General features: G+C 45.2%; 1 protein-coding gene across 1 annotated transcript; it reads right to left on the bottom strand.

Annotated features, from left to right (window-relative positions):
- Window positions 1-11,061: 11,061 nt before the first annotated feature.
- Window positions 11,062-22,966, bottom strand: LOC115093244 (serine/arginine repetitive matrix protein 2-like). Its single transcript, XM_029604919.1, has 2 exons — window positions 22,069-22,966; window positions 11,062-11,127 (listed from the first exon to the last, which is right to left on the bottom strand). The coding sequence occupies exon 1, from the start codon at window positions 22,903-22,905 to the stop codon at window positions 22,135-22,137; it is 771 nt and encodes a 256-aa protein (XP_029460779.1). The 5' UTR covers window positions 22,906-22,966; the 3' UTR covers window positions 11,062-11,127; window positions 22,069-22,134.
- Between the last annotated feature and the right edge of the window lie 5,031 nt (window positions 22,967-27,997).

Raw genomic sequence — 27,997 nt, 5'->3', positions numbered from 1 at the left:
CTCCACTGCACCTTAAAAAAAACTGTCTGTCCTACACTGCTACTCTGATACCTCTGCAGGCCCACTGGTCAGATATTATACAGCCAGCCAATAGGCTGCAGGGGGAGGTGATAGCAATAACTGGGAGACAGAATTGCAGTGCCTGCCCTTCTCTGCAGTCCATTGATCAGACATTTTACAGGCAACCAATAGGTTGCAATGGGAGCTGAGTGCAGTAGCATGAAGACAGAAGTGTTTCCTTACTGCCTTCCCTGACAGCTCTGCAGGAGTGTAGGAAACCATATTGCGGTGCTCAAGCACCCACAGAGCTGGCACTTATGAAGAAGTGTGTCCTTCTGTTACAGAAAGCAGGAGAAAAGAGGTTATAGAGTTGGCAAACATAGGACTGCAGGTACTAGTGGTGTTTCTAGGAGTTGGGGAATCCACATAGTCATTAACTAAGAGAAGCTAAAAAAAAAAACCCAACACTGGAAGTAGCTCTAAGGGATTGTGTTTGTGATTGTAATAGTTTACCATTGATTAATCACCAAGAAAATGTATAATGTTATATCACTGCCATTGAGGGCATTGACTACTAAGTAAAGAGTTATTGTTTGCACCAGCATCCTTAATCTGAAGAGTACTTTGAATAGAGTATAGTACTATGCCTAAGGGTCCTGAATGTTATTTTTCCCCCTGCTTGGAACAAATCTAGGTGACTGGGTGTGAGTGCTGCGTATCAGGCCTCAGTCACCACTCTACAGTTGACACAGGTGGGCATCTACACATGCTAATGAAGTGGTACCAGAATCTGGTTATTTTTTCTGTGCCAGCATTGGCTCTGTAAGCTTCTGTGCTGCCAGCTGTTGAACAAGTTCCTCTGCATAGACTTTAAAGAGAGGAATGGGATCCTTCTTCTCCAGGAGCCTCTGCTTCTCTACAACTTCTGCTGTGTAGCTATCCTTGGCTAGGGATGAATTACCAGTGTTATAGAGTTTTAATATTGAGAAGTCAATGAGAAATATTAGGCAAAAGTATTAAAAAAAAGGGGAACAAACCAGGTAACCTAATGGCCCATTTGATAGGCGGATTGGTGGTGCTGTACAGCATTATCCTCTGTTATGGCTCCCTGAGTCTGAACTGTTAAGGCTCCCTGAGTCAGGGACACCCACTTGGGGAGTGGCACGGGATGGCAAGGTGGAACTTGGAAGAAGAAAAGGGCCGATCTTCTGCCTAGCTAGCCTCCTCCCCGTCAGGTTAAGCCCTTGGGTTCTGGGGGCCAGTAGGTTTCTGCAGTGGCAGTACATCATAGTTGTGATTCCACACAGACAGGGTTTGAACGAAGCAGGTCTGGAGATAGGACTTGGATTTGGCAGGACTGGCTTGAGAAGCAGGATATTGCAAGGCTGGATATAGGGCTTGGACCTGGAACTAGATAAGCACAGATCAGACAAGGCAAGGGAAAACTCTAATACTGGCAAGATTGGACAGGGTACTGAAACGGACAAGGCAAGACTCTGGTACAAGCAGGCCAGGACCAAACAAGGCAGACTGGGGCAGGAGTAGGCAAGGCAGACACTGAACAAAGAACATATAAGAACAAAGGCAACAAGGCTGAAAACAGAGTAGGCCCGAAGATCTCAAGGCAAAGCACAAGCCAGAAGCCTGTAGGCCACAAGACAAGGCTAGAGCTAGGCAGAAGGCCTGCAGGCCATGAGACAAAGCAAGACAGAACTGAGATCAGGTCATGGAGCTAGAAACAACACCATGAGAAGACAGGAAGCTTCTGGTAAGACAAGTTTACATAAGGCTGGGCCGTGGCAAAGGCAGTGAGGAGGAGCCTGGCAAGGCTAGTAGAGAGGCTTACTGAGAGCCTCTGATGGTAGGAAGGTGTAAAGAAGGTATCATAAGGCTGTGAAACAGGCAAAATCCTAACATCCTCAGAGTTGATACTTTTCATGAGTATTTTGAAAATTTTTATAGGGAGTTGGGAGTTGCTAATGTGAACAAGATAGCTACATATTTAGAAGGGATTATTCTGCCTCAGCTACCAAAAGAGGTTAAGGCCTCTTTTTCAACCCCTATAAGTACTGTGGAGGTGATCAGGCAATCAAATCTCTATCTCTCAACAAATGTCCTGGCCCGGATAGCTATCCAGTAGATCTTATTAGGTATTTTCAGGACTATCTAGTGTCTCTTTTGGGTGAATTATATAATTCCTTGATAACATCCAATAAACATACAGGGAATTTATTAGATGTAGTCATCACATTAATATATAAGCCTGGGAATGATCCATTGGAAAGTATCTCATACAGACCAATCTCACTATTATTTATTTATTTTATTTATTTATTTAACAATTTTTATATACTGGCATTCGTAGGACACATCATGTCGGTTCACATTTAACTGAGAAAGGAAATTACAATGAACGAGGATAGAGAGAGTCAACGATATTACAATGAACTAGGAACAAGGATAGAGAGAGTCAACGACTGTTCTCACCGGTCTAGAGGGTATATGTGGCTGCAGAGGGGTATTGAGTTCCAGAGGAATGAGCTTATGTATGTAGAGTAGTCAGAGTTTCAGGCAGAGGTCAGTACCGTGAGATCAGTCCGAAGGGTACTACAAGGAGAGGAGAGACAAAGGAGCAGGAAACGCTGGAACAGGAGACACAGGAGATGTTGGAACTGGAGATGCTGGAACAGAAGACTGGAACAGGAGACACAGGAGCAAGACACTGGAATGCAGGAAGAAAAACTAGAGACACTGGAGTGTACGACCCGATTGCCAAGGCCGAGAGCTAGGGGCCGGGCTGAGGTATATATACCTTGCAGGAGTGACATCAGAATCGGGTGCCACCAGAGCTCTTCCCGTGCTTGGCTCTTTAAATTAGGCAGGGTTCCCCGTGTGCATGCTAGGGGGTGGGGCTGATGCCGAGGAAGATGCCAAGCCCTGGCGTGAGGACAGCCACAATGCCGAAGGCCATGAGGGAGCCAGAGACAACCATGGAGGACGCGGTTGGATAGAGCAGGAACTCGAGGAAGCGCTGGTAGAGGGTCGCACCAGGTAAGCAGGCCCGGTTGCAGAGCCAACGCGGCCAGGAAGCGCAAGAGTACTCCCCCTTCTAGGCCTCCCCCTTACCGGCCTGGGCTTCTCAGGATGAAGCCAGTGGAATTCAGCGAGGAGAATCTTGTTGTAGATGTGATGGGAGGGCTCCCAGGAGTTCTCCTCCGGTCCGAAGCCCTCCCAGGACAGGAGGTACTCCCAATGACCTCTGTGTCGTCGGATGTCTAGGACTTCTTTGATTTGAAGTACATCCTGAGGTTCAGCTTCAAGTTGAGTGGGAGCGGGAGGCCTTTGAGAGGGCCAAGACAACACCAATGGTTTCAGCAGGGAGACATGGAAGGTGTTGTGGATTCCCATGGATGCAGGGAGTCGTAGTTGATAGGTCACAGCACCAATGTGTCGAATTATTGGAAAGGGTCCTATAAACCTGGGGGCAAGTCGCTGAGAAGGGAGTCTCAACCTGATGTGTTTGGTGCTTAGCCGGACCTTCTGGCCTGGCTGGAACAAGGGTGCGGTGCGACGATGAGTGTCGGTTGAGCACTTAGCTCGCTCGGCAGCTTGGCCCAGCCTTTCCTTGACTTGGTTCCACAAGCATCTCATCGTCTGGGCCGTTGACTGAGCTGCCGGTGAAGGCACTGAGAGTGGTACTGGTAGATGCAGATGTGGCTGGAGACCGAATACCATGGAGAAGGGTGATACATTAGTGGCGGAGGCGACATAAGTATTGTGGGATAACTCAGCCCAGGGTAATAGATCAGCACAGTCGTCCTGCTGGTCATTAACGTAAGAACGTAAGAAGGTTTTTAAGGACCTGTTTGTCCTCTCTGCTTGGTCATTCACCTGGGGGTGATAAGCTGATGTCAAATTCAGAGTGATTTTGAATTTTTTACACAAGGATTTCCAATTCTTGGTGGCAAACTGTGGACCTCGGTCCAAAATGAACTCTTTGGGTAGCCCGTCTAGTCAAAAGACATGTTTGAGGAAGAGTTTAGCCAGCTCAGGAGCTGAGGGAAGTCTCTGGAGTGGGATGAAGTGACCCATTTTCAAGAATCGGTCAATAATGACCCAGATAACCATGTGGCCTTTGGATGGAGGTAGATCTGTGATGAAGTCGGTGAAGATGCTAGACCAGGTTCCGTTGGCACTGGAAGGGGTTGAAGGAATCTCCATGGACGGCCAGTTGGGGGCTTCTGTTGTGCACATAGAGGCAGATTTTATAAATTTGCGCGAGCGCGTACTTTTGTTCACGCACCAGGCGCGAACAAAAGTACGCTGGATTTTATAAGATACGCGCGTAGCCGCACGTATCTTATAAAATCCGGGGTCGGCGCGCGCAAGGGGGTGCACATTTGTGCAACCTGCGCGCGCCGAGCCCGACACGCGCTGCCTGTTCCCTCCGAGGCTGCTCCGAAATCGGAGCGGCCTTGGAGGGAACTTTCTTTCCACCCCCTGCACCTTCCCCTCCCTTCCCCTACCTAACCCACCCCCCCCCCCCCCCCGGCCCTATCTAAACCCCCCCCCCCCTACCTTTTGTTGGTAGATTTACGCCTGCTGAAAGCAGATGTAAATCTGCGCGCGCCAGTGGGCTGCTGGCGCGCCATCACCCGACCCGGGGCTGGTCCGGAGGCCTCGGCCACGCCCCTGGGCCGGCGCCACGCCCCCGGTCCTGCCCCAAACCGCCCCCTGACCCCGGACACACCTCGGACACGCCCCCTCCCCCGCCCCTTTTACGAAGCCCCGGGACTTACGCGCTTCCCAGGGCTGTGCGCATGCTGGCGGCCTATGCAAATAGGCGTGCTGGCGCGCGAGGGCCCTGCGCGCATAAATCCAGCAGGATTTATGCGCGCAGTGCATTTAAAATCCGGCCCATATGGAACAGGAGTCCACATAGTTGCGGGAGTCCTTGACCATGTTAGGGCACCAATAATACCTCCTTACCATTTCAAGGGTTTGGGCCCGGCCAGGGTGGCCTGCCAACTTCGAATTGTGAGCCCAGCGAAGGAAGTGTTCTCGGAGACTGCGTGGAACCACATTCTTCCCAGCTGGCACACTGTTGGTGACTGCGAGGGTTATACAGGCTAGGTCGATAATGTGTCTGGGAATGTCTGGTGTATCCTCTGGTTCAAGAGAGCGCGAGAGAGCGTCTGCTTGAGTGTTCTTGGCTGCAGGACGATAACGAAGTTCAAAATTAAAACGTTCAAAGAACAATGCCGAGCGGGCTTGTCTGGGCTTCAGTAACTGGGCTTCCTTCAAGTGTTTGAGATTCTTGTGATCTGTGAAGATCGTGAATTTATGCTGTGCTCCTTCTAACCATGGACGCCACTCTTGCAAGGCCAACTTCACAGCCAGGAGCTCACGGTCTCCAATCATGTAATTTTGTTCTGCTGGGAAAATTTGTGAGAATAGAATGAGCAGGATACTAAGGCTCCCTTGGAGGAATATTGGCTCAGAACTGCCCCCTGCCCCAATGGCTGAGGCGTCGACTTCGATGACAAAGGGGTGATTAGGATCTGGGTGACGTAGACAAGGTCCGGTGCAGAAGGCCTCTTTCAAGGCGTGGAAGGCAGATTGAGCTTTGGGACTCCAAACTTGATGGTTGCTACCATTCCTTGTCATGGCAGTGAGTAGGGCAGCTAGTATTGAGTAGTTGGCAATGAACTTCCTGTAATAGTTGGTGAATCCAAGGAAGCTTTGCAGGGCGCGGAGACCTACTGGTTGAGGCCAAGCTTGGATTCCTTGGAGTTTTTCAGGATCCATGGTAAAACCACGGTTGGAGATAATGTAGCCCAGAAACGGAAATTGAGTCTGTTCGAAGATGCATTTTTCTAGTTTTGCATAGAGACGGTTGTCCCTGAGATGTTGGAGGACTGTTCGAACATGTGAACGGTGGGATTTCAGGTCCTTGGAGAAGATTAGTATATCGTCTAGATCAGTGGTTCTCAAAAGGTATGTCGGGACACACTAGTGTGTCGCAAAGTCCCGGGAGGCGGGTCGCAGAGCCAGCAGAAGACTGATCTTTCCTCATCAGTCTGGGCAGGAGTTGGCTGACTTCTGAGTATGACAGGAAGCTGCTCTTGCTTCCTTACTTCCTTGCCGGTGAGAGGTTGTTCCCTCCTCCTTCACAGGATATCACCAGCTCCTGTTCATATGGGCCCAGCAGGACACTGACTTTATCTTCCTCGGCTTAGCCTGGTCTGGCAGTGAGGCTGCTGCTGCTCTCTTCACTCCATGTGGATGCGAAACAGGAGCATAAGGGAGGCTGCTGCTGCCTCCTCATCTTCCTCTCCTCATGCTTCTTGCCCTCACCTGTTGCTGATAAAGATGGAGAGAGACTCTGCTTTGGAATTAAGTCTTTTCTGCTGACTGGGAGCTAGGAGGAGAGGGAAATGTACTGGGCAGGAAGGTGTAGGAAGAAAGGAAGTCGGGTGGGGGAAAGGAGGTTGGGATTGCTGGGTAGGGAAGAGAGATGGAAGTGGAGAAAGAGATGGGGTGTGGGGCTGCTGGATTGGGGGAGTGGGGGAGTGGGGAATGGGGGATGCTGAGCAGGAAGGGGTAGGAAAGGTGGTCCAGAGATATTCTGGGCAGGGAGAGTTAAGCAGGGGAGAGAAGAGATACAGGGAAGAGGCTGCAGAGGTGGGAGTGTTGGGAATGTTGGACAGGGATATGAGCATGTGAAGGGATGATTGAGTAGTTAGGAGAAGTGAGGGGTGATGGAGGCATGGAGGGGAGTGAGTGGGTACAAGGGCCATACTATGTCAGATTTGAGAATATGCATTTCTTCTCTCTTTGAACTTTGCTTAGTGTAGGAGGAAATAGATTTTTGTTTCTAATCTCGTTTTGTACTGCATGCAGTCTTGGGGGTTTCCATTCCAGGTTTTGTTTCCACATTTGTAATTTGTGGTCTTTTATTCTATATTTGGTGAAGGAAGGTCTGTCTGTGTTCTGTGTGTATGTGACTGAGATGAGGTACTTTACTAGAGGTTTGTATCAGCCTTATGTGTTGTATTTTCTCAATATGATATTGCACTGGTGGAGAAATGCTGCCTTTTCCTGGGTAGGACTATTGCTGTTTCATTTCTTGGAGTTAGTGCTGCTGAGGTATGGAGGTTTGAAAGACGTGTACAGAATGGGGTTTGTTTGTATTATTTTACAATGTACCTGGTAGGAGTTTCTGATGCTGTTATTAAGATGACACCAGAAACAGAATATTTTTTGTATGAGCTGTACAGGGATATGTCTTAGTTCTGCTCTGATCCCATTCTTAGTAAGCGGGGGACTCCTGTGGATGCAGAGCATATGCTTATATTTATTCTCTGTTGGTCATATGTTCAGCGTGTCATGCATGTGAACGTCATCTCTCAGGTGTGTCCTGATAGAAAAAAGGTTGAGAACCACTGGTCTAGATATACCATGACGAACGAGTACAGTAGATCCCGGAAGATCTAATTCATCAAGTGTAGAAAGACCGCAGGGGCATTACAAAGACCGAAGGGCATCACTATATACTCGTAGTGGCCGTCCCTGGTATTAAATGCGGTCTTCCAAATATCATCTGGCTGGATCCTTACGAGATTGTATACTCCTTGGAGATCGAGCTTCGTAAAGATCTGGGCTCCTTGGAGGCGATCAAAGAGTTCGCTGATGAGTGGCAGAGGATAGCGATCCTTGCAGGTTACGGCACGGTAGTCGATGCAAGGATGCAAACTGCCAGCTTTCTTCTTCATGAAGAAGAATCCAGCTCCGGATGGGGAATCGGAGGGTCGTATGAATCCTTTCTCTAGGTTCTCTTTAATGTACTCAGGATCAAGGCCAGAGTATCAGTCCAGAGATATCAGCCAAAGCAGGAGACACAGGAGTAGGGATGTGAATTGGGCTTTGGACGACCTCCTGCAGTCGAATCGTGTTGCCGTATGGCCGGCGCCATTTTGCGTACGGAAAAACGATTCGCGGCAGGAGATCGCTCCCGGACCCCCGCTGGACCCTCAGGGACTTTTGGCCATCTTGGGGGGGGCCTCCTGACCCCCCTAAGACTTGCCAAAAGTCCAGCGGGGGTCCGGAACGACCTCCTGCAGTCGAATCGTGTTGCCGTATGGCCGGCGCCATTTTGCGCAAAATGGTGCCGGCCGTACGACAACACGCGAATCGTTTTTCCGTATGGAAAAACGATTCGCGTGCAGGAAGTCATTCCCGGACCCCCGCTGGACTTTTGGCAAGTCTTGTGGGGGTCAGGAGGCCCCCCCAAGCTGGCCAAAAGTCCCTGGGGGTCCAGCGGGGGTCCGGGAGCGATCTCCTACGCTCCTGCCATCGGGGGACAAAAAAACAAAATGGCGCCGGCGCTACCTTTGCCCTGTCATATGACAGGTCAAACGTAGCGCCGGCGCCATTTCTACAACACACAGGAGGTCCGAGAGTAAAAGATCACACCGGGACCCTTCCTCTGGACCCCAGGTAATTTAAGGCATTTTGGGGGGGTTCGGGAGGGTGGGGGATTTATTTTAAAGGGTCGGGGTGGGTTTTAGGGATGTTTTAGTGTGCCGGTTTTCGATTTACATGATTTACACGATATTTAAAAAACCCAAACTGCGACGATCCGATTCTCTCCCCCTCCCAGCCAAAATCGATCGTTAAGACGATCGATCACACGATTCACATCTCTAGAACCAAGGGGGTTGAATAAAAACATTGACTGGAATGGCATCCAATGAATACATTGTGTCAGTGACATCATTAGTGATTGGTGAACTAGAAATAGATGGTGCACTTATTTGAACATGAACGCTTCTGTGATAAATGGCATTCTCAGTCCAATATATACATCCCCTCAAAATTATCAATAACCAATCATAGAGAGGAAATAACTTATTTATTGTCAAACCATCATTATGCTAATATTTAAACCAAGAGAACGTCATCAGAACTTAGTGCAAATCTTTTTTTTAATCCACTGTCTCTTGCCACGCAATGGGCCACAAACAGTATCAGCCATTTGTCCAGCACTTCACTGAAATCATTTGACGTTGCCTCCCACAACTCACCCACAAATGTATTTAATCCATTTAAAAACCAATTTTCCTAAACCCAGAAAATTTTTTTTACTTTATTTTATTATCAATTGTTCTCCATTAAAAATATACTTAGCTCCCACTGTAGCGTTTCAAACACTGCCCGACATGGACCATGTTTCGGCTATCACCAGCCTTCGTCAGGGGATACCTCGTAATAACTATTCCTTGAGACGCCTCAGTTGTTGATGTGATATCAGCTGCTGCTGTGGGGCTGATGTCATGATAAGAGCTGTGAGATTGGCCCTGTGGCAGCAGAAATTACATTTACTTAAACGCGACTCCCACTGCTGGCTGTGGGTCAATGAAGTGGATTGAATGGTTGAGGGCAGCATTGACTTGGGTAGGGGTTTGGTTTCTCTCTGCCCAACTCTAAAAAAAAAAAAACCAAATGTTAAAAAAAACAAAAACCGCTGAAAAAAAAAACCAAACAAAATCCAAATGCATAAAGGAAATTGGTTAGGGCTGGGGATTCACCGAATCCTTTGAAAGTGCTGACTGCACCTCACTGCTGCCATTTCCCTCTCCTCTGACACAACAGGATCTGACTGAGACACTGATGGAACTGGCATATCCTCCCCAAATTTCAATTTTATGGCTTAACAAACCTGCCTCTCCTGCTGATGTTCAGGATTTGAAAAAATCCCTCTTTATTTTGGTTGGGAGACTCACTGTTGTCTTGCTAACAAATCCCCTACCAACAACTGCGGGCTTCCCACATCTTCTAATACTTTTGTCTGACATGATGGGATTTTATCTGCTGCAATGCTGGACAAAAAATGTTTTCTAATCTTTATTTCTTGAAATGAAGTAGATGTGTGTGACACACTGACAGTAGTGTGACTACAGTTGAACAATACACCGAGAATGCACTACAGTAGAACTTTTAGTATTATGTTCAGCCTACCAGTGCACTGCACCCACACGCGCACACACAGAAAAAGCAAAGGATGGTATAATGTTCTAATATGTGTGAGTTTACAGCCGTACACTAGTAACAAATGCAGTAACAAATTAAATTAATCCACAGATTTAGTGGCTTGGTGGGACCTGGAACAAGTACAGTCTGAGGGATATAGCTTATCTGAATTGTTAGGGCTTCATTTGAGATCAGCTGTTTTCTCAAAAATATGTAGGGTATATATACCATTTCACATTTTTCTAAGATCTGGAAATTAGTGCATAATCTTTTGAAAGTTGATAGTGGGGACATTTCCCCTATATCCATCCTGTTTGGCAACCCTCAATTGTCTCTTGTTCCTATGTCACTAAGGGGGTTATTTACTAAAACTTTATCGTGTGCGTTAGGGCCCTAATGCACGCGATAAGGCCATATCGTATGCAAAAAGGGCCGTTTCGCATGCGATATAATGCAAATTGGGGGGAGGAGTCAGGCGTGGAAGGGAGGAGTCTGAGATGTCTTCACTGCCAGTGATAATGTTACCGATGTTATCAGCAGTAGCGCGCCGAATAGCACCACCTTTCACGGTGGCGCTATTTGGTGCGAAAGCCAGCAGCCGGCACACTGCGGCCACCAAAATCGTCCCGCTATGGTGCAAAGGCTGTGGGCTTTCGCAGGCCCGCCTCCGTTTTCGCTGGATTCATTCATTCATCATTCTGCGAAGAATGATGAATCCAGGCCTAAATATGCAAAATTGGTATACAAAGGGGTTTCATTTTTTGGATCAAGTCTGACAGGGCGGGGTGACTAAGTGCTTTCAGAATTTGAAGGAGAAATATAGATGGCTCATCACATACTCATATCTATTTGCAATTGTGGAGGGATATTAGAGTGCATGGTAATAATGAGGTATTGGGTACACATACAGGATTAGAACATAATCGTACATGACCAGGAGCCTCCATTAAATTGATAAAAATATTGTAATGGTATTTGCAAGATGAGACACAAAACATCACAGTCTTTGATTCAAAGATGGAATGCTGACTTATCCTTTCAATTAGATGAGGATGATTGGAAAGTCATCTGGTACGCTACTTTGAAAATATCCATCTGTAATAAAAATAGAGAATGAAAATATAAGTTATTTTACTGAACATATAAGTAATCATTTTTCTCTAAATTTAGTGATGCTAGCCCTCTTTGTTGGTAGGGGTGTGGGGAGCGGGATTGCTAGTTGCTAAAGAGCATTGGGAATCCTTTGATCTTAGTAAACAGTATAAACAACTTATCTCCCATTTCTTGCATGCAGCTGGGATTACTATTGTGCATTACTGGAAAGGGTACCTTTAAGTCAATGGAAAGGAATTCTGGCAGAAATTACAATACTTGAAAAGATAACTTTTGGTCTGCACAATAAATCTACTGGATATCATTTCATATGGAAACCTTATTTGGAATGGAGAAGACAAACAACTTCAGGATAGGATATTGGGGGGAGGGGAATGGAGATGGAATATAATAAGGGAAATGTTGCTTTATTGTATTAATGATATTTATGGTTTTTCTTTTGCAATTGTAAAGTCCATTTCCAACTGCCATTCTGTATATTTTAAAGGTGACTTAAAATAAACATTAAAAAAATACACCTTAGAGAACATGGACTAGCAAGAACTGTTTTAGCCTGGTTTGATTCCTATTTATCTGGCTGCCAACAACAGGCATGGATTGGGAAAAAGGGTATCCTCTTGTTACTGGTGTTCTGCAGGGGTCAGCACTCTGTCAGCTTGTTTAATATCTTCATGGCGCCAGTATGCAGGCTGCTTGCTGGCCTCTGTATGGGGCAGATGATATTCAATTTTATGTAAAGGTTGTCTTCCTGGGAGAAGAGTTCTCTTATAAATTTCTGCTATATCTCTGCTGTAAGATAATAGCTTCAGGATAATAAGATGGTTCTGAACCTTGCACGGATGGAAATTGTAGTCCTCCATCATGGTGTTCCTTTGATTTGCTCTCTCTTTTCAAATAGATAGCATCACAATTCAGTCCTCTTCACAGGTACAGTCTAGGCATGATCGTAGATTCTGCACTGACTTTTACAAAGCAAATTAAAGCAGTCACATGCACAGGGTTCTACAAGCTCTGTCTGATGCGGTTTGAAGCCTTTACTTAGAGCGTCCAATTTTTGAGCAGTTGTTCAAACATTGATATGATCTACAACTGACTGCTACAAAATTCAGCAGCGCGACTTATTACCGGTCATCCCATACAGAATCACATCTTTCCCATGCTCTGTCAGTTAGATTGGCTTCCAATTCGATCAATCTTATATAAGATCACAATGTTGGCACATATATTACTGGCAATGGACTCGTGTCCCTGGGTGAATGCCCTTTTGCATATTTACAATCCTACATAAGCACTGTGTTCGTCACAAAGGAGACTGCTGGACGTTGCAACTATCTGCTGGGCTAGATTCTCTGTAACAAGAGTGTGCATTTTCAATAGTTGACCCAGGGCCATGGAGTTCCTATTCCTTTGATCCGAGAGTAACACACTGCATAAAGACATTTAAAGCAAAATTGAAGATCCATCTGTTTTGCCTTGCATATCCATTGTGAGTAGGCTCTGTATTGTTTGAAAGCAGCTATATCTTTGTTTGTTATTATGTCTATTTATCCTGTAAACTGCTTCGGGCTATGTTGCAAAAAAAAATTTAAACAGGGGAGAAAGACCCTGTGGGATTACAGGCCTTAGCAGCTGCAATAATCTGCTACTTGCTCTACCTGCATCCTACCAGTCAAAAAGAAGAAATCCAATTTAGCATATCCTCTCTCACACCCACCTATTGACAGCTCTCCAGAAGCAGCTGATGATCCACTAGATCAAAAACATCAGACAAACCCAGCAGGATCAAAAACATAGTTATCCTGCATCTAAAAACCACCTCATCACTTAAAGATAACAAAGCTATATCCGTGCCATATCCAGGTCTAAAAGCAGATTACATATCAGAAAGGCCACCTGTACATTACAAATACCCCTATAACTGACTCAAAATCACTTTTTTTTTCTACAATCTTACAGGCCGATACAGTAAGGACGCGTTATAAAGAGTGCGGCAGTGCCGGGCGCACCCTCGTTTGCCGCACGCCAGTTCAGATCACATACCGCTCGATACTCTATTTAAATGGCCTGCAAAAGCAAGCCGCGTCCAACGCGCGTCCATGAAACGCAATCCATTTTATTGTATAGGCGCTTTATACAGTGCCTATACAGTATCCTGGGTGCGCTGGTACCTGTCATTTCAAATGTCATTTCAACTGACATTTGAAATGACAGGTACCAGGAAGTGGATCCCAACCTTAACCAAAAGAAAACCTAAAAACCTAAAATCCCCTCCTCCCGAAGCGACTCGACATGTAAAGTATTGTGAATAAGTGTAACCAAAGTTAACTTACTTTTTCTTTCTTTCAGCCCTTTTAGCCCTCTCTGCCCTCCTCCGGAGGCGCGCGCCACAGCTTCCCTGCCTCCCGGGGGCAGCCGGCGGCGAAAGTGGCTTCCAGCGGCCCCCGCCAGCGAAGACGGAGGAACGCACGCCCATAGTGCACGGGCGCTCAAGCCAGCGAAAGCACATGAACGGGCGTGCGTTCGTCCGTCTTCGCTGGTGGGGGCCGCTGGAAGCCGCCAGCTGCCCCCGGGAGGCAGGGAAGCTGCGGCGTGCGCCTCCGGAGGAGGGCAGAGAGGGCTGAAAGGACTGAAAGAAAGAAAAAGTAAGTTAACTTTGGTTACACTTATTCACAATACTTTACATGTCGAGTCGCTTCGGGAGGAGGGGATTTTAGGTTTTTAGGTTTTCTTTTGGTTAAAGTTGCTTCGGGAGGAGGGGAGAGAGGACTGGGCTGCCCCGGAGACCGGCACCCATGGACGCGGCAAGGTCAGGTGAGCGGGGGCTGGGGGAAAGTTTGCCGTCTACCCTTACCCCTGCCTCTAACGCAGGGGTAGGGGTAGGCGGTAAATTAGCAGGTTAAACGCGCGGCTAAACTGCAGGTTAAAAAGACGATAGTCGGGGCGCACATTACTGAATGGGGGGAAATAGCTAATCCGATCGTTTACATCTCATATACATGCCGCGGGCGGAAAGGGTTACCCGTTGATTTAAAGAAGCGGTAAGGATGGGTTAAAAGGGATAGTGAATCGCGGGTTGGACTAACGCGTCCAAATTGTGAGTAGAAAGCGGGTTAGAAGCAGGGTAACCGCGGCCGCACTTTACTGTATCGGCCTGTAAGATAGGAGAGGCAAATAAGAGATAGGTCTATTGTTCTCACAAACATTTGGATCCAGCTGATTTTTTTCAAAATTGTGTGCATCACAGATGTCTTTAAGCACTCAGATAGTAACATTAAAACAAGCATGTAGGTACCCGTACACGAACGTAGGGGCATGCGAGCGAACATAGGCTGGAAATTGAAATCATGTGTGCAATTGCACGTGTATGATTTAAAATACACCTACCACAAAAAAGTATGCTCCTAATTTTAAGTGGTTACTCAGGCAAACTTACTTCGCATATCTTCCTTAGGACTTTGTCGGCTTTAATGCGCGTAGGTAAGAAAATTTTAAAGCGTGCTAATGCGAAGGACATTCCGGGGTAGATTTTATGAAAGTACACCCGTGCGTACTTTTGTTCGCACACCAGGTGTAAACAAAAGTACGCCGGATTTTAATAAATCGCACATAGCCGCGCGTATCCTTTAAAATCCGAGGTCGGTGCGCGCAAGGCTGCCCAAAATTGGCAGCCTGCACGCACCGAGCTGCGCAGCCTGCCTCCGTTCCCTCTGAGGCCGCTCCGAAATTGGAGCGGCCTCAGAGGAAACTTTCCTTCCACCCCCCCATACCTTACCCTCCATTCCCCTACCTAACCCACCCCCCAGCCCTATCTAAACCCCTCCCCCACCTTTGTTGCACAAGTTAAGCCTGCCCGAGGCAGGCGTAACTTGCGCGCACCGGGCCAGCTGCCGGTGCGCCATGGTCCGGTCCGGGGGCTGGTTTGGAGGCCGCGGCCATGCCCCCGGAACGCCCCCGATGACACGCCGGCCGCGACACCCCCCCCCGACACGCCCCCCAGGAAATCCCCAGGACTTACGCGCATCCTGGGGCTTTGCGCGTGCCGGCAGCCTATGCAACATAGGCTCGGCACGCGCAGGGGGAGCTTGGGCCAGGTTTTCGGGGGGTATGCACGTATCTTTGAAAATCTGGCCCTCCCTGTTTTACGATGTAGTCCAGCAGTATGCCCAGTCTACATCAAGGTCATCCAGACTCCTCTAGTTCTTCAGCCTGCATTCCCCCCAGTTGACTGGACCCCTTACCCTGCCGTGTTAAGTCTGAAAAGCAAGTTCTGCAAACTTACACCTCATCAAGAGCAGCAGCAAATATACACAGCTAACAAGCCACTGCATGCTGTGGCCTCTGGTTTTAAAATATGGATTTATGTGTGTAGTTTTTGGCCTTGCCCCATAATGCCCATGCCCTGCCCCCGTTTTAAGCTTGTGCATGCGCATATACGTGCATAATTGGTGGCTTTTAATACCCACGTCACTCACTCACAGTTCACACATTCATATTTGTGAGCCTTTTAGCGCGAGCAAAGCTTTTAAAATTCGGCCCTTGGGAGGGCAACCCTCTTTTTAATGACCTGTTCACAATCTTAACCATTCATTCTAACCCACAGTTTAAATATGGGGGACACATCTCAGTCCACATCTCAGTCATCACATAGCACCTCTGAACACCAGTCACTCCCTCTCCGACATTCTCTCTGACCCTCTCACTCACTCACTTCCGTCCCCCCACACTCACTCTTGCCATCCTGCACCTTTAGCTCACTCTAGGGGATGGGGCCTCAAAGAGAGAAGGGATACCAGGGGAAGGGGCAGAGGGAATGAGTAGTAGGTAACTCAGGAGCAGAGAGAAGGGAGGTGAAGGAAGGAAAGGGCTTATAAAGGGGGGAAAGATGGGATCCCAGATAAAGAGAGAGGGAGGATTGATCCATTCACACCCTTCTTGTGGAAGATTCTCTCTCATTCACTCCACACTCCTCACTCACTAACACATACTTCCCATAAAACCTCTAATCCCCTCACACACACATTCCACAGCCTCTCTGATCCCCTTATTTTACATATACTACCACCATCCCTTCCAACCTACAACTCTCCCTAACTTTTACCCCCATGCAATGGGATTCACCCAGATCTTCAACGGACCCACACATAAAGCAGGACACACCTTGGACCTTATCTTTATCAACTCTAATTTCTCCATTACCAAGGATCCGGCTTGTACCCCCATCCCCTGGTCAGACCACTATCTGATAACAACCACCCTCACTTCAAAAAAACAGACACCCACCACCCAACACCTCTCCTCCATTCACTTCAGGAAATCATGTGCTTCCGACACACTCAGCGAACAGCTCACTAAGGATCTAAAAAATATAGATCTATCCAACCCCAACACAGCGGTGCTCTCCTGGCACAAGATCACTGAAGCTGTAGCAAATAAGCACTGCCCATCTATCTCGAAAAGAATTAATCCTTTAAAAAAAGGAAATCAACCTTGGTTCTCCAATGAACTCAAACAGATAAAACAAGAACTACAACATAAGGAAAACAAATGGCGTAAAGCCCCTTCCCCCTCTACACTTTCATCATACAAAGGAACCTTACATCATTACAGGTCATCAATTTTAAAATCAAAAAAAGTTTTTTACGCCAATAAAATCCATGATCTCCAATATGACGCGAAGGCTCTCTTCTCTTATGTGTCTCAAATCACAAAGTCACTACCACCACCGATCCCAGATGAACAAGCTCAATCCAAGGCAAACGAGCTAGCCATTTTCTTTCAGCAGAAGTTATCAAACACACTCTCACTCCTTCCACCCAATAACAACACCCTCGCTTCATTTACCAATACCCATATGCTTAAGGGAGCCAAATTAGACAACTTCGAATTAACTTCATCTAAAGAGATCGAATCCATTCTCAAGAAGCAGAAACCATCCAGCCACCCCACAGACAACCTACCAACCAAGCTACTCCTACTCATACCAAACACAAGCTCCGGACCACTGGCCAACATCATAAACTGCTGCTTAACCCAAGGTTTGTACCCAAACATCCTAAAAAACGCCTCTCTCAAACCCCTCCTTAAGAAACACAACTTAGACCCTAGTGAACTAGCTAATTTTCGCCCTATATCGAATCTTCCATTCTTAGCCAAAATCACAGAAAAGGTGGTTAACACCCAGCTCTCAGAGTATTTAGAAGATTACAATATACTATATCCTTCACAGTATGGTTTCCGCAAATCACGCAGCACAGAAACCCTGCTCATCTCCCTAACTGACCATATTATTATGGGACTGGACAAAGGACACTCTTTTCTTCTAATCCTCTTAGACATATCAGCGGCGTTCGATACTGTCAACCACACCATTCTCCTGAATCGTCTATTAGACATAGGCATCTCAGGACAAGTCTACAACTGGTTCAAGTCTTTCCTTAGCGATAGAAGCTTCAAGGTCAGAATAAATAATAAAGAATCACCACCAAAAAATTCATCACTAGGAGTACCTCAAGGATCCTCCCTGTCCCCCACCCTTTTCAATATCTACCTCCTCCCCCTGTGCCAACTGTTAACAAGTCTCAACCTTATTCACTACATTTACGCAGATGATGTGCAGATCCTGATCCCCATAACGGAATCCATTAACAAATCACTCTCGATCTGGAACAACTGCCTACAATCTATCACTAGTCTCCTCAACAGTTTAAATTTGGTCCTCAATGCTAACAAGACTGAACTCCTCCTCATTTCCGCCAACCAAGACAACTACCAGTCACAGACCCAACATAACCACGCCCTCATTCATACTCAGGTTAGAGACCTTGGGGTAATACTTGATAACCGTCTTAACCTAAAGAGTATGATTAACACTATTACCAAAGACTGCTTCTTCAGACTACAGGTATTAAAAAGACTCAAACCTCTCTTATATTTCCACGACTTTAGGACAGTTCTTCAATCCTTGATATTTGCCAAAATAGACTACTGCAGCGCGCTCCTCACAGGTCTACCCAGTTCAACCATTAAGCCACTTCAGATGATACAAAATGCTGCTGCCAGAATCCTAACAAGCACCAACCGGAATGATCATATTACACCCATCCTCCGAAATCTACACTGGTTACCAATCAACCACAGAGTCCTTCACAAATCTTTATCATTAATACACAAATCCATCTACGATCTCCTTTATCTCAACCTTGAAATCCCATTAAAACTCCATACTTCTAATAGGCCAATGAGAGAAATATCCAAAGGAACGCTACAAGCCCCTCCAACCAAAGCCACACGACTCATTGCATCCAGGGACCGAGCATTTTCGACAGCAGGCCCAGCCATCTGGAACAACCTCCCCGCTGAACTCAGGCTGGAACCTTGCCTGCTAACTTTTAAGAAAAAACTCAAAACGTGGCTGTTCCGCCTAGCCTTCCCAGAACCCTGGGATACACATTAGACGTTATCTACTCCTCTGATTACCTGGACAGCATGGATACCAACTCTAACTTGTGGACTAACTCTAATCCGAACTATCTCTAGTCCGGAATTTGTTATTTCTCCTTTTAACTTAACTTTATCTTTTTTCAGCTACCTAAGCTTCCAAGTTCACGGTCCTCGTTTAATGTAACTTTGTTTCTTCCTTTACCTAGTTATTTTTTTACCCCTGTTCGATGTAAACCATCCTGATATGGTATTTAACCATGAAGGTTGGTATAGAAAAATGTTAAATAAATAAATAAATAAATGTCCCCTCTGATCCTTTCACTAGCACCTACACCGAAACCCTCTCCTCATCCACACTACTTATTGCAGCTTCCCTAGAGCAGAGTATAGGAGCATAAACTCAGTGCCTCTGACTGTTTCTTCTTCCTGTGCAGCCAGACCAGCCCTGGGCTGCACAGGAAGAGGAAGAAGCCCGAGCTGCTGTGTTGCTGCTGCTATACTCTGCCCTAAGAAAGCTGCAATTGGGACACGTGGGAGAGGCAGGGAGGAAGAGGTGGGGGTGGGGGTGGGGTTTGAAAAGATGTAGTGGCCACAGCCGCTGCTTATTTTACTAGCATTTGTTCTTCTGCGTCAAATAAGCGCAGAAGAAGCAATCAGGCAGGAAGAACTGGAGTTTGCAGCCCTTCCTGAGGCCATGGAGTCGCAGGAGACCAGGGGACCTGCTTATAGGCAACTCAAGTTTTGGCATGGTATGTTAATGGCAGGGAGACTGGGTGCGGGCATGAGGGACGTGGAACTATGCCCCTGCCTTCTGGAAAAATAACAATGCTATTTGCTGATTAAGAGTAAAAGAATGGCACATGTAATTTATTGCACTTATAATTATAAAAACAGTTTAAAAATGTACATATAAGGGGCAGTTTTCAAACTGTACACATTGGGGCAAAGTTTGTGGGTACTTTGGTTTTTTTTTTTTTTAAATGTAATCTTTTATCAAACTTTTAAGTACAAAATGTATATGTTTTTGTTATAGCAAACACTTCATGACCAGAGTTTTCAAGAAACAGACATGAGTCCTCATATCCCCCATTGCTTAAACCACTTCTCTCCAAACTCCTCCTTCTATTCTCATTTTTCCATAAAGTAGCTTTTATCCCATGCCCATGGACTTTTTTTACCAACAGGCTTTGCTCCAACTTTCAACCTGAAAGTACATTTGCAACTGCTTGGAAAATAATAGGTGTAGAGGTGACAATGCAATTAATGCATAGAATTTCCTCGCCTGACCTAAAAGCGCATCCCCCTCGGGATGATTAAAAGTTCAATTACTGTAGATTGTGCATCATTTCAGCGGTATTCAGGGAGCTCAGTTTACATGCATAAAAATGGCTTTGTGACCCTTTGTAGGCCACTCAAGGATCTGCTGTGTTTCCAGCAGGGAAAGGTCTAAGCAACTAGTGAGCTGGTAGGAGGTTCTATTCCCTACGGAGTTTTTGTCGATTTATTTACTTATTTATTTTCACTCTTGGTAACCATTTACTCAGGGAAAAACCCTTGCTGGTGCTGTTTCCAACAATTAAATCAATACATAAACATAATAAAATAGGTGAACATTACAAATAAAATTTAACATTCACAAATAATACTATAACAACTAAAAACATCAGATAAAAACATCTTAAAAATATTATCAAATAAAAATATACAAAGATTTAACAGCTACTTATAGGAGCCTAACATGGAAATAGCCAGGATTTCACCTTTTTCCAAAAAAGCAAATTTCATTCCATCCTTATAAACAGTGTTTTCCCACAAGGCACAAGCAGATTACTGGTGCTAGAAGAGATTGAAGAGACTGCAGGAGCTGGATGGTGTCTGGACCAAGGATTACAAGAAGGTCCAGACACCATCCAGGCCTGGGAATTGAAGTGGTTGAAATCTGTAGAGAGGGACATCTGCAGCTCAGCCTACAAGGGCACGGGGCTGAAGTGTGGGTCCCAAAACCCTCTGGAGGAGCTGGGGCGCGGTTCCTGTCATGATTTGACTGAAAGCCAGACAGAAGGACAAGGACTCTGAAAGGTAAAGTGTTTCTATTCCTGTCTAGGGAAGCCTACAGGCAGAGAAGGTTGTGGAGCTACAACAAGAATTGTGAATGGTTTTTCTTTCATATGGTCTGGAAGGGATTCTAGGACAATGATGTGAGTTTGCAGGCAAACAGCTTAGCCCCAAATCCTTGGATTTAGAAGTGTGAACTGACATGAATAAGATTTTTGAGCACTGGAACTGTCTGGGGGAGTTGTGTTTTTGTTGTTGTTGTTTGGAATGTATGTTGATTTTTCCTTCTGCCTGTCATCTGGACTGTGATTATTTTTTGGTCTTTATAATAATCCTTTTCTTTTGCTTTGGAACAACAATTCTGGTATGGATCTTGAATTCTTTCTAGAGTGAGTATAAGTCTCTCCTTGGGCTTCCTAGCTTTGCTGTTCCCCAGTGGATGTGAATCCTGGGTTTTGTTGATTCCAAGGCTGCAATAAGGTTTTTCCACTCCTGCAGCTTACCAAAGGTGACCCCTGACAAAGTGTGTGTGTGTGTGTGAGGGGGGGGGGGGGCACAAGGGGAGGGGGGGGGTGTTACATTTAAAATTTATAAAAAAATCACATAATGCAATATTTACATCTTCTCTCTCATTCATATATAGAGATAGAGAGATAGATATCTAAGAACATAAGAAATTGCCATGCTGGGTCAGACCAAGGGTCCATCAAGCCCAGCATCCTGTTTCCAACAGAGGCCAAACCAGGCCACAAGAACCTGGCAAGTACCCAAAAACTAAGAAGATCCCATGCTGCTGATGCAATTTAATAGCAGTGGCTATTCCCTATGATTTAATATATTTATATATAACAAGTATAGAAATGCATGGCAACTTAAGAGTATTTAATAACTCCATAGCCTGCATGTGTATTTTATAGTTGCTTCATGAGTGCGTGTGTGTTATAGAAATAGCTGTGCTTGAGTGTCTTGCAGTTGCCCGAGGGGAGTAGGGTATGAGTGTCAGGGTAGAGGAAATTGTAGGGGTGCATGGAAACATGTGAGACAGGGGGAGGGGTGTGTGTGGGTGGGAGTGTGTGTATGTGTGGGTAGGAGGGGTGAGTGTATATTGTGTGTGTCTGTCAGTCTTTCCCTGTTTCTCACACACATACCCCAGTCTACTCCTCTATGTTCTTTCCCTTCTTCATCCAAGCTGTTTCTCCTACCCACTCCCCTTTCATCCCCTTTCTATCCTCCCCTCTGTTCAACCATCTCTTCCTTCCCTCTCTTCCTACCCCCTACCTCCTCCCCTCATCAATATTTTCTCTCTCCTCTTCTACCTTCTTCCCCCACTCCTTCCTTTTCTTCCCCCTCCCATGTCTCCCTTTTCTCCCCCTCCTCCTCAAAACATTTCTCTCCTCCTTCACCTCCCCTTACTGCCACTGCCCCCACCTTGGCCACCAGCTTCATCTCATCTTCAGCTGGTGGGACCTGGGAAACCCCACCAGCTCTGCTTCCTCATCCAGTGCTGCCTCTTCTCCTTTGACTGGCAGACCTTGGCGCCCTCTGCCAGTGGGAGTCCTTCTTTTTGGATTGGCAGGGCCTGGGAACTCCTACCGGCCTTGTTGCTTCCTCAGCCGGCAATATCTCTGCCTTGGCTGGTGGAACCTTGGAATCCCTGCTAGTCCTGCTGCTCTGGCTGCCAGCATCTTTTCTTTGGTTGGTAGTACCTGGGAACTTCTGCAAAACCTGCGGCTTCCTGCGCCGGCGCCGTGTCTTCTCTGCCTGGCATGGCCTAGAAGCACTAGCTGGCCTCACTGCTCCTCCTTTCGGTTGTTCTTTATCAGCTCGCAAGGCTTTGGAGTCCCCACTGGATCTGCCCCTCGGATTACTGACGCCTCTTCTTATTTGTCTGGTGGGGCTGGGGAACCCTGGCCAGCCTTTCTGCTTCCTCCGCTGGCGCCTTTTCTTCTTTGGCTGGGGGGGCTTGGGAACCTGTGCTAGGTCCACTGCTTTAGCCGCTGTCACCTCTTCTTTGGCTGGATGGGCCTGAGATGACCTGCTCCTTCCCCTGCTGCCATGTCTTCTTGCTTGACTGTCAGGTCTTGGGAGTCCCTGCCAGCTCCACTGCTTCCTCAACTGACGCTTCTTCTTCGGTGGCCGGTGAAGTTTGGGATCCCCTGCCGTTCTTTCTGCTTTGGCAGCTGGCGTCTCTTTTTCTTTGGCTGGCAAAGCCTGGGAACCTCTGCTAGCCCTTCTGCTTCTTCCTCTGTTACTTCCTGCAATCATTTTTGCTTTTGGTTCCCTAATTGCCCACTTGTGATGTCAGTGTCACAGATGGACAGATGGACAAACCAAAGTCTTTTTTGATTTTATAAAACACTAAAACTATGAGTAGCCTGGCCAGGTTACTTGTTTGACATCACAAAGTCTCACCAACAATCAGCTTTAGAACTAGTTGCCATGGGACCAGGCAACTACTCTGCCAACCAATAGCTCAAAGTCCCAGTTTGTTTCTCTTTGAGTTACTGAAAATACTTTCCCTCTTTTACTCTATAAAATCATCTGGTGTATCATTTTTTAACAGGGAAGCACACATGCACACAACACACATAAAGAAACACAAATAGTTCAGTGATCTTATACTGGGGCATTTCCATCCTATTACTAAGAATTAGCTATGCAGAATATCATTGCTAAAAAGCATATTTATATAGATAATTTGTTCCTAAAAACAGACATATTATGCCTTTCCTTGATTCCCCCCCCCCCCCCCACCACCACCAAAGTTAGGTGAATGCAAGGAGAACAGGCAGGAAGGATACAGGGGCTTCCTCTGCCTCCTCTCCATGTGCCTTGGTCCTTCAAAAAGTCAAGGAACTCTGAAGACGTTTTGCTCCTCCTTGAAAAGGCGAGGATGGGGTGGAGGGGCATAGGGCCTCTTTCTTCCAGCCCTCTTCCTGGTATGGAGAAGGGGGTCCTATTGGGGTCAATAGCAAGAGAACTAGGATGGAAATTGTTCACTCCGTCATAATGGCAGTACAACCAGGAGAGTTTCTAACCTCCCTGGACCTCTCTGAAGCCTACCTTCTGTTGGATCCTTCTTCCGGGGTGGGTCAGAGTGGTCCTTCCTTCTTGGGAACGGTGGAGTAGGTGGAATAGTGCCCTGTATTTTGTCGCATCAGCAGACATTAAGAAAGGTGGAAAGAAGGCAAAACGATTACCGGCATGGTTAAAAGGGGAGGTGAAAGAAGCTATTTTAGCCAAAAGATCTTCATTCAAAAATTGGAAGGAGGATCCAATAGAAGAAAATAGGATAATGCATAAACGTTGGCAAGTTGAATGTAAGACATTGATAAGACAGGCTAAGAGAGAATTTGAAAAGAAGTTTGCCGTAGAGGCAAAAACTCACAGTAAAAACTTTTAAAAATATATCCAAAGCAGAAAGCCTGTGAGGGAGTCAGTTGGACTGTTAGATGATCGAGGGATTAAAGGGGGCCCTTAGAGAAGATAAGGCCACCATGGAAAGATTAAATGATTTCTTTGCTTCGGTGTTTACTGAAGAGGATGTTGGGGAGGTACCCGTTCTGGTGAAGGTTTTCATGGGTAATGATTCAGATGGACTGAATCAAATTACGGTGAACCTAGAAGATGTGGTAGACCTGATTGACAAACTGAAGATTAGTAAATCACCTGGACCGGATGGTATACACCCCAGAGTTCTGAAGGAACTAAAAAATGAAATTTCAGACCTATTAGTAAAAATTTGTAACCTGTCATTAAAATCATCCATTGTACCCGAAGACTGGAGGATAGCAAATGTAACCCCAATATTTAAAAAGGGCTCCAGGGGCGATCCGGGATACTACAGACCGGTTAGCCTGACTTCAGTGCCAGGAAAAATAGTGGAACGTGTTCTAAATATCAAAATCACAGAACATATAGAAAGACATGGTTTAATGGAACAAAGTCAGCATGGCTTTTCCCAAGGCAAGTCTTGCCTCACAAATCTGCTTCACTTTTTTGAAGGAGTTAATAAACATGTGGATAAAGTTGAACCGGTAGATGTAGTATACTTGGATTTTCAGAAGGCGTTTGACAAAGTTCCTCAAGAGAGGCTTCTAGGAAAAGTAAAAAGTCATGGGATAGGTGGTGATGTCCTTTCGTGGATTGCAAACTGGCTAAAAGACAGGAAACAGAGAGTAGGATTAAATGGACAATTTTCTCAGTGGAAGGGAGTGGACAGTGGAGTGCCTCAAGGATCTGTATTGGGACCCTTACTTTTCAATATATTTATAAAATATGGCGAGTGAGATAATCAAATTTGCAGATACAAAATTATTCAGAATAGTTAAATCACAAGCAGATTGTGATAAATTGCAGGAAGACCTTGTGAGACTGGAAAATTGGGCATCAAAATGGCAGATGAAATTTAATGTGGATAAGTGCAAGGTGATGCATATAGGGAAAAATAACCCATGCTATAGTTACACAATGTTAGGTTCCATATTAGGAGTTACCACCCAGGAAAGAGATTTATTTATTTTATTTATTTATAGATTCTTTTATACCGTGGTACGTATAGTTATACATCACCTCGGTTTACAGTGAAACAATAAATTAGCAACAGGCTTTACAAATAACAGTATTAAACATTAGAACATTAAACAGCGACAGGCTTTACAATTATAATGGGTTTCAATGTAATATGCTAACTTCATTAAAAATATTAACCATAATATAATCAAATTCAAGAATTATGCAGGATTAAATTAACTGTCAACGGCGAAATACAAAGTCTCATTAAATTCAATAAACAGAAATGAAATGAAAATGGGGGGGTAAGGATTAGTAGAAATAAAAGTAGAGACGTAGAACCTGGAGAATGTAAATCCGAATGAGTGATGGTTGAATTTTAGTTTAGATATGAATCATGGAGTGAAGGCTTGTTCAAACAACCATGCTTTGAGATTTTGTTTGAAAGTTTTGTGACAGGGTTCAAGACGCAGGTCTAAACGGCATGTTGTTCCAGATATTGATACCAGCTATGGAAAATGAGCGGTCTCTAGTAGATACGTGTTTGATGTGTTTTAGATGATGAGCAGTTAATTTCGCTTGGTGAATTTTTCTAATAGGTCTGATGGAAGTGCGAAATATGAACTGATCAGTAAACCACTGCATCTCTTGGTTGTGAATTGATTTGTGGATGAGTGAAAGAACTTTAAATGTAATCCTGTAGGATACGGGCAGCCAATGTAGGAACATGAGTGCTGGTGTAATGTGTTCATGTCGTCGAGTATTAGTAAGTAAACGAGCAGCGGCATTCTGCAACATCTGTAAAGGTTGAATTGTGTTTTTTGGGAGACCCAGAAGTAGTGTATTACAATAGTCAATTTTTGGTAGAATTGTGGCTTGTAAAACAGTCCGGAAGTCCTGAAAATGTAATAGCGGTTTAATTCTTTTCAGGGTATGTAACTTGAAGAAGCCGCTCTTAATTGTGGTCGAGATGAAATTCTTCAATGAAAAGTGATTATCAATCATGACCCCAAGGTTGCGGACATGCTTCAGCTTGAAATGGTCTGTTGTTGAAGTTGAAATGCTTCAGCTTGAAATGGTCTGTTGTTGAAGTTGGTGCAGGTGAAATGTTGGAGGAGGTGTTCTTGTGTGGAGTTATGATGAGGAGTTCGGTCTTGTTGGTGTTGATTGCAAGACAGTTTTCCATAAGTAGATTTTTTATTTCGTCAAGAGCTGATTCCCAGGTTTTCATGGCATTAGAAAGTGAATCATTGATGGGGATAATGATCTGTACATCGTCGGCGTAAATGAAATGATGGAGATCCAATTTCTTCAGTAGTTTACATAGTGGAGATAGATACACGTTAAAAAGAGTTGAAGACAGGGAGGACCCTTGAGGGACACTTTGTGATAGATTTCTAGGTTTTGAAGTTTGGTTTCCCATCTTGACACTGAATGTCCTATCTTTCAGGAATGATTGTATCCAGGATAAGGCAGTGCCGGTGATGCCAATTTGCGCAAGGAGAGAGAGAAGGGTAATGTGGTTGACAGTGTCGAAAGCTGAAGAGATATCAAGTAGTGCCAGAAGATGAGAGTGACCAGAGTCAATGGATTTTAGAATGTAGTCTGAGAGGGACACAAGAAGGGTTTCGGTGCTATGGTTCTTTCTGAATCCGTATTGTGAAGGGAAGAGTAATTGATTTTCATCTAGAAAGTCAGTTAGTTGTTTGTTTATGACTTTTTCTAGAATTTTTGATAATAACGGTAGGTCCCTCTGAACCGGCTAATTATCGATACTGGTCGATAATTAGCCGGTTCAGAGGGATCTAGGTCAGCTTTTTTAAGGGTAGGCTTTATTATAGCATGTTTGAGTTGCTTGGGAAAGACTCCCTCTGTAATAGATTTGTTGATAATGTTAGAAATTGCAGGGGCGATTCTAGTAGGGATGGCAAGGAGTGTTTTTGTTGGCATGATATCAATAGGGTGTAAGGCTGGTTTGATTTTTTTTAGTATTGCTTCAATATCGGCAGCAGTAGAAGTGTCAAAATTTGAGAGTGTAGGTGAAGCACTTGGGGTGCTTGTGGGTGAAAGTATTACTGGCTGAAAAGGGGAAGTAAAACGAGCCATGATATTAGAAATCTTGTCCTGGAAATAGGAGGCTAATTTCTCACATTTATTTTCAATCTCATGTTCAGGATAGATGTTAAGTGAGGGAGAGATTAAATTAGAGACGTATTGGAAGAGGGCACGTGGATTAAACTGGTATTGATGAATTTTTGTTGAGTAAAAGTTTTTCTTAGCTTCATCAGTTGATTTACGATACTTGTGGAGTAGTGATTTAAATTTTTGCTGCAGAATTGAGTCTTGGTTTTTGAGCCATTTTTTTTTCCAGTTTACGAAGCTCACGTTTCATATTTCTGAGGTCGGTAGTGTTCCATGGTTTCTTGTCTTTCTTCTCAGAGTTGATCTCTTTAGTTATTAGCGGACAAAGTCGATTAGCGATGTCGCTGGTGAGTTGATGCCAGGTCATACAAGCTGAGTTGGCGTTTGAGAGATCTAACTTATGGCTCTCTTCCGTTATAGCTTCAATGATGTCTTCCATTTGGCATTTCTTCCTGAATTCAATAATTTTGTTTTTAGGGTATGTCGGGTGGAAATTACTATTCACTGTACATCTAGGGGTAGATTTTAAAAAGCATTTACTCGAGCAAAACTGGTTTTTGCTCGAGTAAATACACTTTACTCAAGTGGGCTTTTCAAAATTGCTACAATATATGCCATTGAATTGTCCATAGGATTTACTCAAGTAAGTGCACTTTACTCGAATAAATAGCTTTTGAAAATTGCTACGATAGTATGTCACATT

This window comes from Rhinatrema bivittatum, chromosome 6 (genome assembly GCF_901001135.1).
Source record: "Rhinatrema bivittatum chromosome 6, aRhiBiv1.1, whole genome shotgun sequence".
Classification (NCBI taxonomy): Eukaryota; Metazoa; Chordata; class Amphibia; order Gymnophiona; family Rhinatrematidae; genus Rhinatrema; species Rhinatrema bivittatum.
This window is presented reverse-complemented; position numbering and strand designations above follow the sequence as displayed.